Source organism: Colossoma macropomum, unplaced genomic scaffold, assembly GCF_904425465.1.
Source record: "Colossoma macropomum unplaced genomic scaffold, Colossoma_macropomum, whole genome shotgun sequence".
NCBI lineage: Eukaryota > Metazoa > Chordata > Actinopteri > Characiformes > Serrasalmidae > Colossoma > Colossoma macropomum.
The window spans coordinates 42,373,313-42,393,291 of record NW_023494791.1 but is presented as its reverse complement, the minus strand read 5'-3'; the positions used below and the strand labels follow the sequence as shown (position 1 = coordinate 42,393,291).

The 19,979-nt window shown below is 39.0% G+C and overlaps 1 protein-coding gene across 1 annotated transcript; it reads left to right on the top strand.

The window, feature by feature from the left end:
* Window positions 1-1,640: 1,640 nt before the first annotated feature.
* rhd (Rh blood group, D antigen) lies at window positions 1,641-19,228 on the top strand. The gene is made up of 10 exons (XM_036575107.1): window positions 1,641-1,918; window positions 4,204-4,393; window positions 7,107-7,257; window positions 9,189-9,342; window positions 12,482-12,636; window positions 12,921-13,052; window positions 14,883-15,010; window positions 15,861-15,940; window positions 17,391-17,464; window positions 17,925-19,228. The coding sequence occupies exons 1-10, from the start codon at window positions 1,768-1,770 to the stop codon at window positions 17,949-17,951; spliced, it is 1,242 nt and encodes a 413-aa protein (XP_036431000.1). The 5' UTR covers window positions 1,641-1,767; the 3' UTR covers window positions 17,952-19,228.
* Window positions 19,229-19,979: the final 751 nt, after the last annotated feature.

Here is a 19,979-nt window from a genome sequence, read left to right as displayed (position 1 = left end):
ACTATTTTGCCTTACAATCTCTTGCATGTTACTCCCCATGTTAGTCCCCATGAATGATTAAAATACATTTTAGGCCAAAATCTTCTCTCAACGTTGGCACAAAACGGTGTCTCAGCATTTCATATAAAATGAATTTGTTTTGCATATTTATGACTGAATTTATCAAAGATTCTGAAAGATTGGTGGAATTCCCCTTTAACTAAGGTGCATTAGGTATCTGGCAGCCTACTTATAGGCTTCAGTAATTAATAAACATCAGGAATTCAGAAGGTGTGTTGGAACACCTGAAAATCTGACCCTCATATATAGAGGGATATATGGCTATATATGTCTCTGTATTTGACAGAGGTTGGTGTAATATATTTAAAATTACAACATATGTGTGTACATGTCTGTATGACCATGAACACATATTTTCATGGTACAAATAAGGCTAAATTCTATATTCTGTCACCTGTCAAATAACAATAATATTATTTAAATGCATGCCTCAGTACATGCACCAGTACATTTTATTTTGTTGTTATTTAGTTATTTGTGCTTAAAGTGTAATAAACAAACATATAAACACAAATATTAAAATTTTATTGGAAAACAATAACTGGAATAGAAAAACAAACTCTTACATAATCCAAAATACATACTACTAAAATGAGGTACATACATGCAGCATATTGATGTTTCAAGAATGTTAATATATCAGTAACTCTCATGTATGCAGTCATAAACAAATATAAAGAGCCAATATTTTGTCATTGTCATGTCAAAACTTCATAACTCACTTTTCAATCCAGTTAAATTAATCTTTAACTCCTTTTTCAAAGTAGCCATAAAATGCAATGTCGGCCTGTTTTGAGGTCAGTTGTGCCCCTATGCATTTTTTCTTCATTAACATTGATGGAATATATTTTGATAGAAATGTGCATGATTTACAAAACCAGAAGCAAACTGGATTTTTGTCCAAGTCCACATGTTGGCAGTTGTACACCATTGTTTGATATCAAGAAAACTGCAGTCTTTGAAGACAGATGTGAATCGTTTTCACAGCAGGGGGTTCCCACACCTCTCCTTTCACCCCTCATTGCTCACTAGTAGCTCAACACAGAGTCACAACATGTCATACTTAGAAAGAGAGCAGTGTCCTTGTTAATCAGACAACAGAGTTATGAGGTAGAAATTGATTTGATTCTAATAATTACAAATATCCATGTTGATTTCCATTCCTCCAGTGGAATGGCCACTAGGGGGCCTGCAGAAAGGGGCTATTTTAAGGCAGGCATGAAACATAAAAGTACATTAGATAACAAAGAAAATAAAATGTAATGAGCAGCTGCTCAATGACTGAAGATTAACCGGAAAAAAATCTTGTTTCGTTATTGTATATTACTAAATTATTTTTCTTTCATAGATGTATATATATATATATATATATATATATATATATATGAAATAAAGTAAAATAAATTATATGTCCACATACTGTATATATATATATATATATATATCTATATATATATATATATGTATATATATATATATATCTATATATATATATATATATATCATTTTTTTATAATAGGCAACTAGGCAAATTATCAAGTCAATGATTACAGCGAACAAGTTTATTTGAGTAGCCCGGGTGTTGGTGGTTGGTGTGGGACCGCTTTCAGGGGAACTTGCTGTCGTTCCCCACCCTGTTCAGGATAGCCCAGAGAGAAGTCCTTAGTGTTGTCATGCAGGAGTGGACAGAGAAGTAAACAGTCACTCATGGCTCCTCGGTACGCTCCTAGTCTTTGGTCACGGCTGCCTCCTTTGGCCATAATACTGCAAATCATCTTTATTGTACTTTTTGCCTTTTTTGTGGAAATTGAAGATCTTGCAAAGACGGATGTAGAAGAGTTTCTTAATTCATATGCAGGTAAGTGATCATTTCTTAAAAAGCCTAGTTGTGTGCATTGAGATTGGGACAGATCCTATCTTTCAGAACATACAGAGAAAATGAGATGGATACACACACATACACATACCTGTAATGTCTTACATAAGCTTAAACTAAGGCTACGGTAATTGAGCTTATGCTAATGTAGGTTCTGTTATGACTCTAGTGTGTTTTCAGTTTTTTTTTTTTCAGACAAACTGAAATCTTTTAACAGGAAACATGTAAGATATGCCACTGCTGTGGTAAATGACAAAGTAAAATTATAAGGAAGCAGTTTAAAACTGAAGATTCGTATATTACGGTGAAATGCAGAGGGTTTGCCTTGCCGTTGGGGTGGGGATGACATGCGCCACTGGTTTGGTGTGATAAGAGGGACCCTCCCCCCTTAACCCACCAACGCTTACATGCTTTTGCAAACATGAAAGCCATAATAAAGAATCATTTAACGTAATTGTTGAAACTCACTTGCTACTCCCTGTACTGGGTTTAACAGAAGAAAGTATGAACATGGAGTGTATTTCACAAAGGAGGACAACTTTCCCAGTCAGATAAACCTGAGTGATAGTTCTGAATTTGCTTAACACTGTTTACTTCTTAATCCAAATGTCAGGACCCTCACAGGACCACCACAGAGCAGGTATTATTTGGGTGGTGCATCATTCTCAGCACTGCAGTGACACAGATGTGGTGGTGGTAAACACTGTGTCCACTCACTGCCCACTCTATTAGACACTCCTATCTTGTCAGTCCACCTTGTACATGCAAAGTCAGAGACGATAGCTCATCTGCTGCTGCACAGTTTGTGTTGGTCATCCTCTAGTCCTTCATCAGTGGTCACAGGACGCTGCCCACAGGATGCTGTTGGCTGGATATTTTTGGTTGGTGGACTATTCTCAGTCCAGCAGTGACACTGAGGTGTTTAAAAACCCCAGCAGCACTGCTGTGTCTGATCCACTTACACCAGCACAACACACACTAATACACAGTGTCAGTGTTACTGCAGTGCTGAGAATGATCCACCACCCAAATAATACCTGCTCTGTGATGGTCCTGGGGAGGTCCTGACCATCGAGGAACGGGGTTAAAATGGGCTAACAAAGTATGCAGAGACTGCAGTCTGTCATTGTAGAACTACAAGGGGCACCTTTATGGTAAGTAGAGCTGATAAAATGGACACTAAGTGTGGAAACAAGAAGGTGGTTTTAATGTTTTGTGTACACAGTGACAGAAACCATAATCCAAGTCTATTTTTTGACATTTTACTCCTCACAGTATGCGACAAGGTTGCTACACAGTGATTATTACTGTCCAGTAGCTACATTAGCCTCAGCTTTGAGCTAAGAGGAAAATAATGTCAGTCAGATTTTTTGCCAAACTATAGGAACCCCTGCTTTAAGCCAAAAGTCTGTGCAATATTTTCATTGAACAATTGTAAATTTGGGGCTTAATTTATCAAGCCTTACTAAGATACACTGCTAATGAAATACCTTCCTCTAGTATGTTTTAGCACTTTACGTAAATATAAGTATGAGCTAAAGGTTGAATTCTGTTCACAACAAAACTGATAGATTGTCAGTTTCCTCTGCAACAGAAGAGGTATGTAACTACTAGTTCTATTTACTCATTTACATTGTACTTAAGTACAATTTAGATGGTTTCATACATACTGAGTATGTTCAGGTTATAACAACTAATTACTCTCAATTCCTCCACTGATAGACACTGAATGTACTAAGATGGTCCACAGCAGTTCTGTAGATACTCAGTACTATTTTTTGGCACTGCTACTTTTGTACTTCTGCTTAAGTTTTCGTAAAGGTATTAACTTACAATTTTAAGTATGGGTTTAAGCTATTCTACCCTCTACTGCTCTATAGTGACCCAAAAACCAAGAAAACATGAGGGAGATTGGTTTGACTTGGATTACTACATACATGCCTGTTGACCTGTCGATCAAGACAACAACACACAGCACAGCACAGCACTCCTTTTAAAGAAGGACTTGTGATCCAGATCAGAACATCCAACATCAGTGTCTGACCTCACTAATGCTCTTGTGAATGAATACAATCAAATCCTCACAACAATGTCCCAGTATCTAGTGTAATGCTTTCACAGAAGTGTAGAGATTGTTACTGCAGCAAAGGAGTTACAAACCCAGTATCCTTAATATCAGAAGAAACCAAAGTGTCTACAGACGTTTGAATGTAGTGCACATTCAGTCCATTTAATCTACCATTCCTTCTGGATTTCTTCACTCGCAGTCTTTCAGGATGTCCATGTGATTGTGTTCCTGGGTTTTGGCTTCTTGGCCACGTTTCTGGTCCGCTATGGCTTCAGCAGTGTGGGCTTCAGCTTGCTCGTAGCTGCCATGGCTGTGCAGTGGGCCACTCTACTGAACGGCTTCCTACTGACTTCCCACTCCAGCTCGACGATCCGCATCAAGATGGAAAGGTACTGAAGTGCGATTCTGCTTGTACTGGGATGCTTACTTATGAGACACTAGGTTCAGTTTAGTTTAACACAAAATTAGTCCCAAAATGAATAATCCAGAGCATCTTCTAAGTGCGCCAAGTAGACCCTAAAGTGGCATTTGTTGTGTTATGCAGTATTCTGTGGCTTAGCTACAGAGCTGTAGGCTAATAAAGCACCAAGCTAGCATAAGTCTAACTATCACCTTGTTTGTCAAACATAATCATAAAGAAAAAAAAACAGCACAGAGCAGCAAGCATTTCATGCTGGTCTAAGCTGGTCTAGTGCAGCTCTTGTGGTATAGCTGGTGACCCAAGCATCTCCAAAATTGTTTGCTTTATAGGGGAAAGAAGAACATACTTTATTTTTAATGTAAGTCAATGTAACCAGACCTTTTACCAGGTCATTTTGGGTCATTTCTTTTTGTTCCGACAGCAGCGATATACTGGTTTTGCTGTTTTACTAGCAGAGAAACACTGATTCTATCTTTATTCAGTCCAGAATGGACACCAGAGTCAACTTCTTTTACCCTTTTATTCAGAAAACACAAGCCAAACTGAGGTATCTAGATAGGTAATGACCCTGCTAACTTTAGCTTTTAATTTGCTTGTGGTCCTCCTCATCTAACACATCTATTCTCTCTATTGTAATGATGACTTGATGACAGTTACTACAGATATACAGCTACAGTAAGATGTTCAGCTTATTAGCAGTAATGGTAGCTACAGTCTATCTTCCTTATTTCTGCATTCAACAAAAAAAAACAAATCAGTAAAACAGTCAGACCCCGAAAGTGCACCCCCAAGCAGCGGTACTCTTTCAGAGATTCCTTCCACTTTCATCATCAGTTTGGGGGTTTTCCTAGTCTTTAAACCAGAAAATCTCACTTTAGAGACCACTGCAGGAGCACGGCAGGACGCAGGTAGACATGTATACAGCAGATGTAGTGATGGCTAAATGTTTCATTTTGGCAGGGGTGTCCTTTAACTGTACTATCCAAATGCTCTCTTTCATGACAACTGTCGCAAAAAGATGTAGTATGAGGGAAGACTGATTGAGGGAGGGTGGAGAACTCTGACAATCTAGGCTTGAGTTCTGGGCAGCTTCTGCCTGTAGCTAAAAGGCCGGACCCCCCTCATAGCTGTGGCAGACCGACGAAAGACTGAGAAACAGTGAGGGGATGGGGTGGCGGTGGGGATTGCGAACACTTTGTCACAACAACGGAAGGTGAGGATGTGAATTTATAGGGCATTCGATTGGAAGAAGGAGGGGTTTCAGGCATGTTCCTCCCACCAAACTTCAGTTATAACGAAAGTACATTGAGGAAAAAACAGCAAATAAAAAAAAAATACCACCACAACAAATTAGGGAACACAGTAAAAAAGAACTGAATTTGCTGTTTTAGGTTTATTAATGTACTTTGTATGTTGGGGCTTCTGTACTTGCACAGTTCTTCTTGCTGCTTAGCCTAGTAACCAGATGATTATCGCTAAAACATACATAAAAACCAAACCCACTGTTTTATATCAACATGGCCTGAAAAATGTTTTGTCCCAACATGGACAAAAAATACCTGAAATTGATAACACACTCTAAATGGATGTTATTGGGTTGTGTTTTGCAACTTCTCATTACTGTTGAATGGGATTTTGCCAACGTTCTGTAAAGCATGTCCTTCACAGCAGTGGCCGCTCTGCAGGACAATCAGGAGGAGCTAAACCAGTTAAAACAATATTGCTGCACATAATTTTTAAACCCTTTATTAGATACTAATTCATACTTTACTGTACTTTATACCAGAAGACTGGACACCCCAGTGTACAACAGCATCCTGACCACACCCACTGCGTATCAATTATGTGCTAGCATGCTAGCATTTTAAAATAGCTGTAATGCATAGGTCTGCTCTGCAATGGACTGGTGACCTGTGCAGGGTGTATCCTGCCTTCCACCCAATGAGCGCTGGGATAGGCTCCAGCGCTGCCCCCCAGGGTGTGTGTATAATGCATAGGAGAGTGTACTCTGGCTTTAAATCCTGCATTTTTCTTGTTTCTCCCAACATTTCTATGTGTTTCATTATCAAAATGGTAAAGTCCACAATCCAAGCCCCTTAGAATTAAACAGGCTGTTTTTTGTTACTGTACCTTTAAGACTGATATATGTAAATGAGCTCTCCTTTTATTTGGTGTTCTGTATTGTGTCTCATTAAAAAAGCAGTACAGGCTGAAACACTCCTTATAACTTTAGTGTGAATATGCAGAGCTAATCTGCATAAGGCTGATTAGGCAGATATATGCAAATGTGTTGGTTGTTGTGACATCACAGAGACAATGAATCTAAAACAGGCTGTTCCATATATGTACAAGGGAAGGGGTGCACAACTCCAGTCCTGGACAGCGGGGTGTCCAGCTTAGTTTGGTGTTTTACCTACTCACACTCACCTGATTTCACTTATCCATTAATTGAAAGATTTAGTGTGTTTAAGTAGGGAAACCTCCAAACTGAGCTGGACACTGGCCCTCCAGGACTCGGGTTGTGCACCCCTGTAGGGTATGAATGGTATGTTCTGAAACATTGTTCTGAAAAAGTTTTTATATGCTATATCAAACTGTTTTATTAAACAAAAAAGTGAAGAAAATTCAGGTTTGCACTGTATGGGCCTTTAAAAAGATGATTTTCTTTCTTCCTCTGTCAGCCTGGTTGATGCTGAGCTCTGTGCGTGCTCAGCCCTCGTGGCCATGGGCGCTGTCCACGGAAAGACCAATCCTGTCCAGCTTCTGCTGATGTCTCTGATGGAGGTCACTGGGTTTGTGATAAACCAGTGGCTCATACGCAGATTCTTTAACGTGAGCAAATGCTATAGGTTACCTTCGTTGCTTCACATAAAAAGCACTGCATGAACAGATCACTCTGCACTTTATAATTTCTGCAGCTTGTTTTCTCAAAGGCCCCATAATCTGTTTTAGATGGTGAATTTCAGTTGGCAGAAAAAAATAAACTTTTCACAGTCTCTCTTCAGAGATCACCCTTTGTTTATTTAATTTCCTGTCATTTAGTGCAAGTTATTCATTTTTCTCTATTAGGGAAAAAAAATGTGTATAAAGAGTATTTAACAGAAAAAGTACACAGATGCCTCAACAACTAAATATCATTAAAAAAATCAGTTTTTATTGTGTCCACTCTTTACCTTTATTACAGCTTCCAGTCTTTTTAGTAGACTTGCTTTAAGTTTCCAAAGAAACCTGCACCTCTAAAGTTCAGTCTCACAAGTTGGATGAATGCTTTTGATGTCCCAAGTAATCCCAAACACATTCAGTGATGTTGAGGTCTGGACTCTGGGGTGGTCAATCCATTGTTCTGAGAACAACAGCAGCTTCTTTGATTGTCTTCTTTTTATCTATTTCCTTTTTTCAGTGAGGCTTCTTGACAGCTACACATCCTTTCAGACCCATAGTGCTGAGTTGTCTTCTAACAGTGGAAGGATGGGCTTGTACTTAATGGCTGTTTTGACTGGACCTTAAATAAACTAAGGGGTGGTCTCTGACTTTTGCATAGTGCTGTATGTTTATGAGAAAAGTCTTCCATTTTTAATGAGACTTTAAGTTTTTCAGGGTAAGATCAAGCTGACAAACAATAACACAACATTTTTTTAAATCATTGTTATCAAGGAGGGGCAGTAATTCTGCATAAACAATCATGTGCAAAAGTTTGGCCACCCTGGTCAAATTATGTTTAAAAACAGTTTAAAATATGTAGGAAACAATGAACAGATCATCTACAGAGAACACACATTTTATAATTCATGTAAAGTTATGGCACATTATATTTTATATTTCATTTTTATGTTAAACTCAGCAAATAAACAGAAACTGTGCACTAAAATCTGCAGAAAAATGCTATATTTAGGTTTGTTCGCTGTAGAGGTTGTGTTAACATAATTTCATGTAGAAAATCATCAAAACATGTAATTTGACCAGCGGCGCTCAGACTTGTATACGACTGCATCCCAGCTTGTGTATAAGGAAGGGGATGACCAGATCGCCCCCTGCTGTTTGTGCTCAAGACTTAGGTTAACAGTGAATTGGAGGTGCTGCACATCACAGATTGTACAGCTTAACGCGTAGGAGTGCCCAATCCTGGTCCTGGAGACCTACCACCCTGCAGATTTTAGCTCCAACCCTAATCTAACAGACCCTATCCAGGTAATGAAGGTCTTCAGAGGCATCTGAACATTACAGCCAGGTGTGTTGGATCTGAAGCCCCCATAGTCAGTTTTATTTGAGACTATAGCAGGAGGTGCCCAATCATAGTGCTGGAGATTTACCGCCATGGAGACCTCAGATCCAACACACCTGGCTGTAATGTCCAGATGCCTCTGAAGGGCTTCATTACCTGGATCAGGTGTGTTAGATTAGGGTTGGAGCTCAACTCTGCAGGGTGGTAGATCTCCAGGACCAGGATTGGGCACTCCTGCACTATAGCAGTGACACAGTTATACGGCTATTATTGCTCAGCAAAATATTCTGTTCTTATGTTGCGTTCATAGCTCTTGTGCTTCTGTGGTCACTAAGCAACTTTTTCACAAATGTTCAAGCTTTAAGTGGTTTTTACATTTTAAAAAAATCTCTATGGCAAAATGAATCAATGTTTTGAATGCAACCAGCAGAGGGCATAGGTCTGCACTTTCCCTCATCATATAACAAACTGTACTGCAGAAATGTGGCTTACACTCATAGTGCTCACTGACCGTACAATGGCCTTCCTTTTTCTGGAACAGACACCGTCCAGCACCATGTCTCGTGCCATGTCACTTCACGTCTTCGGAGCTCTCTTTGGTGTGTTGACGTCATGGGTGCTTTACCGTCCAGAGAATGAGCCGAAGCACGAGAAAGAGAAGTTTGACAGTAAATCTGGCTTGTTTGCCATGTTAGGTAAGCAAATGATACAATGATACAACCAAGCTGTTGAATTAATATATTAATATATGCATTCACAGGCCACTTCATTAGCCCCCATCTTGTAGCTCCACATCGAAATAAAGGTTCAGTGCAGGTACATTTTTCGTTTAGCAAGGTACAAACAATGTAAATGTTCCCTCAAAGGTACAACAGTGGTGTTAAGGTCCAATTGTGTACCTTAAATATGTTTTTCCAGGTGAAAAGTACATATTTGTACCTTTTCATAACCGAATGTTTTAAAACAGAACAATAAAATAAAAAGCCTGGAGACGAGACGGGGTGTGTGGAGTCAGTACAACTTAGAAAATATGATTTAAATGGATTATGGTACAGTTATGTTCCCTGACTAAAGGTACTGAGATGAACCCTTGAGGGCACCACCCCAGTAAAAAGAGGGGTACTGCCCCAGTGACAGTTTAGTATCTTTTTTTCTAAGAGTGCAGCTTGCTGGTGTGAATGTGGCCTATTAGGTATCATGCATAATTTGTGTTATTCACCCTCTAGCCTTATGTCAATGGTCAGTTTCTGACCCATATGGAACTGTGACAACAGCAGTCCTGTGGTCAGAAATTGACTATTCTCACAAGCCAGACTTCAACCCAGCATCAGGGAGTCTGGTTTCATTGCTCAATGTGACTAAGAACTGCCTACTTTGACAGTAAGGGGTCACTTAACTGACACGCAGAATAACCAATGATAGACTGTTATTTCTGCACAGTTGGTAGGGCCGGGTCACTCTCTGAAAGATTCTCTAAAAGATCTCTATATTACATTATAGAATTTGACTGATAAAAACTAGTGAACAAAATTTAACTCCGACAGACATGCAGATAGCCAATGAGGATTGACTAAATTCTAGGAGTGGGCAGAGAACTCCTAGGGAGGCCACTAAATAATGTCTTACAGGTTGGTTAGACACTAGAAAAGAGAAAGAAAGACCAAAATGAATGGGTTCCTATAAAGCTTTTGGGTGACACTTTATTTGGAGTGGTGCTTTTAGATGAAACAAACACTTAACAGACTCTCTGTAACATGTCAAAAACATATGAGGGTTAGGATTAGGTTTTGGGCTGAGATTAAGGTTAGGGTTAGGACTAGGGCCAGAGTGAAGGTTAGGTGTTGGGTAAAGCTGGGTGAGGTTAGGTTCTGCACAATGGAAGTAATATATTAACAAAACATCTACTTAATGTAAGTAATGTATCAACAGAACATCTACAAGCTATTTACTTCAGTGTATTCAGATGCTTCATTACTGCTGCTTCACTGATATGTTGATGATGTGTTACTGATAATCTGATAAGAGTTTATTAGGATGGGCAGCTGTTTCTTTGGGTTGTTTCCATGGTTTGACCACCATGGAGCTTCTTGCTGTACAGCGCTGTGCAAACCTCACCTGCATGAACTGACTTGTACCAGACCAGGACAGGTTCCTCTTTTGAGTCTTGGTTCCTCTCAAGGTTTCTTCCTCTTGCTCTTAGGGAGTTTTTCCTTGCCACTGTCGCCGTTGGCGACGCTCGTTGGGGCTTAGATCCGGATTTTTCTGTAAAGCTGCTTTGTGACAACACCTGTTGTAAAAAGCGCTATATAAACTTGACTATTTATGACTATTTATTAATCATCTACAAAAGACCACTCCAAATAAAGTTACCAGCTTTTGTGCAAAATTGTACTTTGTGAATGGTTCACCTTTTTTATACAGCTTTATACAAAGGTACTTCAAGTCAAGTCAAGTCAAGAGGCTTTTATTGTCATTCCATCTATGTACAAGTACACAGTGGAGCGAAATTACGTTCCTCCAGGAACAAGGTGCAACAAGGATCAGAAAGTACAAAAATACTTGTGTTCTCAACACAGAATAGTGTAAAATCCAGCATATTCAAGCGCCCCAAAAAAGAGAAGACAGCTAAGGAAAATACATGGCAAGAAATGTACAGTAGATCTGTCCAAAGGAGGCACACATTCAGGCCAGAATCAACAGGACAGCCACATTTACAGCAAATCAACAAAGGTCTGCCCATTTAGAACATCTGCGAATCAATCCTCCCACGGTGCACAGTGCATCACTAAAATGTAGCCACTACCTACAAACGTTTTATGTTAATAAGTAGCTTTTTATAATGGATGAAATTTAGTTTCACTTTTTTTGCAGCCTTCATACATTGAAGCATGTATAAAAAGTAGTGGGTTTAGTGAGGCCTGATGATTGGGTGGTGGGGCATTGCCCCACTAAATGTTGGCTTCCATTTGGTTTGAGTGTTGTTTGGGTCTCAATAGCCAATCAGCGTTGGATGCACATCTCTGCAGATTCACATGATGTGTAGTTAAGATTTAAGGCTACACCTGCTTATGAACCCCTTCCCTGCATTTCTTATGTGTACCTTCACAAAACTATAAATCAGCCTGCTGCGGACCGCTTTCATCAGGCAATGAGCTGATCAGGTCCAACCAATCATCAGTAGAAAATATTAAGCGACACCATGTAAGATGTTGAAATTTGGAGACCTCTCTGGTGGAAGCGTGTAATTGCACACAACATGCAGAAGAACCTTTTGTAACATCGGTTGAGCTTCGCAGCCCTTCCCCGAGTGAATGAATCCAATGACGGACTGAAATAAATGATCTATTGTTGTCATCATATCTCATCATACATTTGGGACCTAAACATAAAGCTGGACCTTCCTTTTTAGCCTGTGCATGTGACATTAATATGTGAAAACATATGATCTGGTCTAAAAAACTTCTGCAAAATCTTACCTGATGCCTGACTTTTAAATGATTCTTACAGGCTTTACAGTGTTTTACAATGTCAGTGCTGATTCTTTCTTCTCCCCTGACTAAAGATGACAAAAGAACTGTTTTATTGAAAGGAACATCAAAAATTAAAACTCAATCTGAATCTAACAAAAGGGCCACTTGATCTCATCGGTTTGATGTGAAATCTACTGTATCAGTTCATTGTTTGAGTAGAAAGTGGAGTCAGAGGACTCCGTTGTCGTCTCATTTTTTTCTTTTATAGCAATATTAATTATGCGATATGTCACTTAATTAATGTTGCTCTCTCTCTCTCTCTCTCCCTCTCTCTCCCTCTCTCTCTTCTCTCTCTCTCTCTCAGGGACTTTGTTCCTGTGGATGTTCTGGCCTAGTTTTAACTGCGCACTGGTTACAAACGAAATCGCAGCATATGGCACATATCTGTCCTTGGCAGTCAGCGCTGTCACGGCGATGGCCATCTCTATGCTGTCCAGCCCCAAAGGCAAAATCAACTTGGTGAGCATACGTAACTTCATCGGCACTTACAGAGGAACTCCACCAATTAAAAAAAAAAAACAAACTTCTGCATAATTAAATGATAACAATGTGAACAAAATGGCGGTTTGAGGTGAAATCCCCTTCTAGAGAAACTTCCATCCAGAACAACCATTAAGTACAAGTTATTCATTTTTCAGCATCAGGAAAGAGCAGTAAGCATATTTTATAGACAGTTACACTTACGGCTCAACAACTAAACAAAACATCATTTTTTTTTTTCACCAAAAATTGTCTCCCACAAGGTGCATGTTCAGGGCTCCATCCTGGCTGGTGCTGTCGCCATTGGGGCTGCCATGACTACAGTTCCATGGATGGACATGACGATTGGCTTTTGTGCTTCTCTCTTGTCAGTGCTGGGATTTCGGTATTTGAAGGTGGCCAACCCAAGTTACATAATCTATCACAGTCTGTTTAGTGTTCAGGTCAAGCAGATTTGTTAGCCTCTTTAGTTAATATTGAACTGTTCTGTACATTTTGCCATGTGGTATATACACTGACTAGCCACTTTATTGGAAACACCTTGGTGTTGTCCATCTTTTTTTTTTCCTTCTTTGTATCATCTTTCTTTTGGGGGGGGGCTGTCGGTGGTTAGAGCACACTGCTTATGGTATATCACACTGTACTTACAAAGTTTGGTACCTACATGGGATGTTGGTTCCACAGAAAAGGTGCTGTGTTGTGTTAGTTCTCCTTTAGCCCTTCATCAATCAGTCAGTTTTTGCCCACAGAGCTGCTCTTGGCTGTATATTTTTAAATGGTGGACCACTCTCGACACTGACGTGTGCCTCGTCACTGCTGTGTCTGATACACCCGTACCGGCAACCCACACACGTCATGTCAGTGTCACTGCTGTGCTGAGAAAGATCCACCAATATAATGCTATTTGGGTGCTGTTTCAACACATTGTTTAACATGTCCTCACCAACGTGGACACCGTATTACACAAGTGACCCGTCACAGTACAGGTGAGGAGGGACAGTGAGGGCTGGATTTTTCAACCTGAACAAACTCACACTTGGTTATCCTCAGTGAGCTAATTAGCTCACAGACCGGCCTTTAAGATGGCTTTTGTGAATCCCTAAAGGAGAAATGGTGAGGCCAAGTGGACAAGGGCCTGTTAAAAATGGTACTGAAATGGGCAGCTTGTCCAGCTTCTCAGAGTATGAGGGCTGATCTAGGATCTGTTCCTGAAGTCTTAGTAAATAAGAGAGGAATCTGACCCAACATCAGCACTCCTACTCTGAGAAGCTTTGTGAACATGTGAAAATGTGAACAGCGGTCCTGTGGTCAGAAACTGACCAATGATGAATAGAATGGAGGGTGTAGGACAAATTGTGCACGACAACAGATGGGCTACATGGATAATTCGACTGAATTTCGGACTTTTAACTGACTTAGACTAAAATGCTTGTGCTTCGAGTGACCCTGTACCTTAATTACATTTTTTTGAATTAAAATAAATGATAGAAAGTTCCATTTTTTCACCAGCAAAACAACCATAACGCCTCAAGCTCGGTTTAGCGTAACTCAAAAGCGCAGTCAGTGCTTGACTGACAAACACAACTTTGAACAGCTGTGCACACATTAAATCATACAATTTTCATTAAAACACAAAAAAGTTTACTTAATTGCAGAACACATGTGTTTCTGTAGCAAGAAAACTTAATGTTCCACACTGGTTTTCAGACTTTGAGACACATTTATGTCAAAACAATGGGATCTAAGAGATCTGCTCACCATGTGGCCATAAGGGACAGGGTTTCAGTCTCACTTCCAGCTCTAAAATGCAAAGGCATGACTAAAATAAGGCTCTGCCTACAGACTAAAACTCTGTTTCAGAGAAGTGAAACACTGTGTTTCAGTAGTGACTTGGAACATGGACCAGCATTTTTTTGAATAAAGATTTTTTAATTAAAAATGAAACTATAGGATAAAAAATCAAAATCCTTCAAATCTAACAACATTTTGAGTTCATTGACCTTCTAATATGAAGTTAATAGAAGAAGAATTTGTGTTTTATATTTGTTAGGGCACAACTGTACCTCTATGTAGTAAACCCATAAGGTAGGTGTTTCTAATAAAGTGGCCAGTGAGTGTATAATATATTGGTATAAATTTGAAAAAGGAAGAGAACTTAAATACCTTAATGGGAAAAAGATACATTTGTGTGTAGTCCAGCATCAATAAGCATTTCTCTCTTTTAGGGCCATGTCCAGTTTGCTTTCGAGTGCCATGACACCCGCGGTGTCCTGAATGTACACGCCATTCCAGGAATTCTGGGATGGTTTGCCTATGTTGTCATATGGCTACCCAGATCTAATGACACCACACTGTAAGTTTTTGTTATTTGGATCTATCACCTCAGTTCTGTATGTATACAGTACTGTGCAAAAGTCAGAGACCACCCTTCATTTATTGACTTTCCACTTAAACATATTGAACTGAAAATTACAAACAAGCACAAGCAACTAAATATCATTTTTGTCCACTCTTCACCTTTATTACAGCTTCCATTATTTTCAGAAGACTTGTGTTCAGTTTTTTAAAGAAATCTGCAGGGATGTTTTTCCATACCTCCAAAGTTCAGTTTTAGAAGCTGGTTGCATTTTTTGCTTCTCACAATCCCAGAAATCCAGACACATTCAGTGATATTGAGGTCTGGACTCTGTGGTGGACAGTCCATTGTTCTGCAGCTTCATTGTTTAATTTGCAAATGTGTTTCTTTAGCAACAATTCTTAATGTTCCACACTGAGTTTCAGACTTTGAGACAAACTTGCTTCAAAATAATGAGATCTAACTCACTTTTTTGTCTGTTTTTTTTTCTAAGTAAGGGCTTCTTGACAGCTTCACATCCTTTCTGACCCAAAGCGCTGAGTTCTCTTCTCACAGTTTATCTGATCTCACACTCTTACTGTTTATCTGAAGGGGACAGGTCTGGTGGTCTACCAGGCCTTGCATGGTTGTTAGGAGTCCCACTTTCTCTGTATCTTTCGATAATTTTTTTGACCTCCAGTTTTGGAAACTCCTGAAAAATGAACTTTATGGTTGATTATTTTTTAGTTAAATAAATGAAGGATGATATCTGACTTTGTACAGTACTGTACATGGCATACAAAGCCAGTGTTAATGTATAACCATGCTGTGTATTGAGTGCTGTATTTATATTGTGTTTTATTCTCAGTGCTGTCAGGTTTGCAGTGCATAACATCTGTATATTGGTCATGACAGTCAGCATGAGCCTGACTTTGGGCATCATCACAGGTATGTTTATACTAACAGAGCTCTCCTACATCATCATACTAATAGGCTGTTGAGGTGTGACACTGTTTAACAGTGTATCTGTAGCACTGTAACATTACTTGGCTAATTCTGTCCTTGGCAAGTTTCATTTGCGTTCCACTGTAGTTATCACGATGAAAAGAGCATTTCTGCTCTAGTACATTTTCTGTACTGCATGCATGTTCAGGGAAATTGTGCTGTCTGGCATTTCAAGCTTTAATTTGAGGAAAACTCAAATAAATAGTCACTTTGTTTACTAGAGTAATTTCTAGGGTATAATAATTACTATAACTAAAGATTTTTCAGTACTTTAACTATCACTGGTTGCCTAATAATGGATTCCAATTTTGCCTACAAACTTCATGTAAAGGCCAATATGGGTCCCTTCCCATTACCACAGTGCAAAGCAACAGCTCGCGGTCTGCCCTAGTGGCCATTTGGAAATCAACTCGGAGTTTTAATTTTTAATTTAACTAGTTTTAATTAAAATAATCATATCACATTTTTGCTGCATGTCATGAGGTTAACTAGGGCACTGATGTCTCTCTATGAAATACTATGACTCTATAATGAGCTGCTAGTGAGCAATGAGGGGTGAAAAAGAGGGGGTGAGAACCCCCTGCTGTAAAACTATTCACACCTGTTCATAAAGACAGCCAGGCTGAGATAAAACCAGCAGCACAACTGGAGATGAATATTCAGTTCGTTTCCATTTTTTTAAATTATTAATTTTCATCATACAATTTAATTCATATTTAGTGTTATTGAAGAAAAATCACAGTGACACTTTATTTGGATAGGCCACTTTAGATGCTTTGTAGATACTTAATTTACTTTCAGGTTAAATTCAACTAAATATCTACTAATTGACCATCATTTTTTAAGACTCTAAACCTGACTCTAATCCTAACCCTAACCTTAACCTCAACAACCTAAACCCAACCCTTACCCTGGTCCAACTCCTAACCCTAACCTCACCACTGTTTAGAATCAGCTTGTTTTCAACAGATAGTTTGTTATTAATTTGAACACCTGTAGATAATCTATAGGGGTCTATAGTAGACTTTCAAAATAAAGTGAGACCAAAGACACATAGATGAACTAAAATGTCTTTAAAACAGGTGGGAATAGGATTTTATGGCTACTATGAAAAATGGTTAATTGATCTAGTTGTACTTTGTATTATGTTTACCAAGCAATTATTGAAGGTTTAGTTTGGCTTTTGGCTAATATGTTGGCAGCCTGAGGGTCAAGAAACGGAGGCCTCTTCAACAGGAGGAAGGACAAGACATTCTTACACAATTTACACAAATATAGTAAAATTTATGCAAAATTAGAATCAGACAGTACCAAATCCCACACAGGTGATAATGTTCAAGCGTTCGCTCACCCCTTACACTACCAATGTTTTCCTTTTTTTCTTGATCTACAGGAATTCTCCTCAAATGGAGCCTTTGGAGACCTCAGCAGGACAGGAAGTGCTTTGATGACCAGACGTTCTGGGAGGTGTGTGGATTTTTATCCTCTATTTATCTGAACCCTATGTAGTCATGAGCAGGGCCGTTTTGGGGTTGAACATTTAGGGGTTCTTAAGCAGAATCCGACTTGGGCAGCCCACCTTATCCCAGTTTATATTCTATTGTAAGCATGTATAGAAATTACAACTAAAAATGAACTCATTTTGAGCTGAAACAATAAGAATCTCTGGGTTTTTCTGCAAATACATTGTATAATTTATTGAGTACAGAGTCAGGGGCCCCGAGCGACTGCTTATACCACTTACGGCTAGAAACGGCCCTGGTCATAAGGCCCTTAGGCATATCTGTCTCAGTGTAGATGCAACCAAAAGGTCTCAACCTGTTTAGTGTAAATAAAACCTTATAAATTACTGAACATTCATAAATTAAGGTCCCTCACAGAGACTTAGTATTTAAACCGTGCTTGTTTTTCTTTTTGTGTTTTACAGTTTCCACATTTAATCGTGCACAAGTGAGAGGAACAAAAAAACGGACAATTCAAGGAAAATGTGGATTTAATAATGACATATGTTTGAGTTTTCTGTATAGTGTTATGCAAAAGTTTGGACACTCCTGGTCAAATTACACATTCTGTAGATTGTCTGATGAAAGTAAGTGAACACATCCTCCACACAGAACACACTTCTGCACATATTTTGCATTTTAGTTTTTTCTAGTATGTTAAACTCAGCAAACAAAAAGAAATTGTGCACTTAAATGTGCAGAAAGGTTGATTCTCTGTAGAGGATTTCACAAAGAAAATCAACACTGCGTGACATTTGACATGGGGCGTTCAAACCTTTGCATACAATTGTATGCTGTCTTTGTGTGTGTGTGTGTGTGTGTGCGTGTGCGTGTGTGTGTATGTGTGTGTAGGTTTGTCTGAGTAAACATTTAACCAGCAATTCACTCACACAACAAACAAAAACCTTCCTGAAATGAAGCATGATTGGATTACTTAAATGCTGCCAGTGTACATAGAAAGGCTCTTGTTCTTACTGGATTGTGGCAGTTTGTGAGCAGGATTATGCTTCTTTCCAGGGCACCTTACTTTGCCTTGCATATGAAGTGGAGAGAGATGTTTCTGCTACACTGGCATCTCAAAGTTTGGAATCATTTCTCATATTAATGTTATTTTATTCAATAATTTATTTAATAATACTCTACACAGTGTAGACAGACAGCAGAAGGCATTGCAAAATGTTTTGGGGAATAGCAAAAAGTTACTAAATCATAAATAATACACTGTAATTATTAATTTATTGTCATTTCTCGACAGGTTATCTGCCTTGAGGTTTGATCACTATGTTTGAAATTCAAGGCACTCTGAATATAACTTTCAGTATAACTTCATTCTCAAAGTTATACAACTCTCTCAGTTACTATGGAATCATCTACATCTCCGCTTATCATTCTGAACACATCTAACACTCCCCTCTTTTTTCCAGCTTCCTTCTAATAAGCTGAAATCCATTAAGCTGTAGAATAGTATAACATTGTAGAATCATTTCATACATTTATCCACAGCATTTTGTTTACTGTTTGAAAACAAAAGATCCCAAACTTTTGAACTGATTCCAAACATTTGGACGCTAGCGTATATTTATTCTGTGCTGTAGTAATCAAACTTGGTCAATTTCTGATTCATTAAAGGAATACTTTCAACCTAATCTCCCTTTCTTGACCCTTCTGTAACATACAACCGATAATTGAGTAAATAAACAGAAAAACTGTTGATTTAAAATGTTTATAATAGAAGCTGATGAGCAGAAGCTTGTTCTGAGTTCATGGGTCTTCTGTTCAGTATAGTAAAATAATTGTCCATTGCAATGAACTGCATTCTATAAGAACAACCCTCTACAATAATATTAATTTCTGCTAAATCCTCTACGGCAGTGGCTCCCAGCCCTGGTCCTGGTACCCCCTGCCCTGCACATTTTAGTGTTTTCCCTGCTCCCAACACACCTGATCTAACTAATTAACTCATTAACAAGCCTTTCCTTAGTTCAGGGCGTCGCAACCCAACTGTTAAGAAGAGCCATTTTGTCCTTTCAACAAAAATCAAACCACCTTGGGAGCCACAACATTTAATGTCCGTTTTGCCATCGTGGTTGTAAACACGTTTCGGTATGTGTTAATGTACTGGTATAGGCTAAAAATATAAATGACTTGTTTTACTCTGCTTTAAGCTTTAGCTCAGCTGTAGCTGCTTTTCTCGCATCTCTGGCAGGAAACTTTTCCTCAAAAGTAGAAAAGCTTCTTGTTAAATGTCTCTCAACGTTTGACGTTTTATGAGGCTGAAGTCGCTTCTCATTCTCCAGCTTCTTGTTCAAATTTTCCCGTTCCACCTTAAATGGTGCCTGAGGTGCCAGAATGTAACTGCTGTGCCATTTAAGGTGGAGTGGGAAAATTCGAACAAGAATCTGGAGAAGAAGGAGCTGACTTCAGCTTCGCGATTTTTCAGTGTTCGACAGTTTCTCGAACCTGAAGACCAGCTGGAGTGA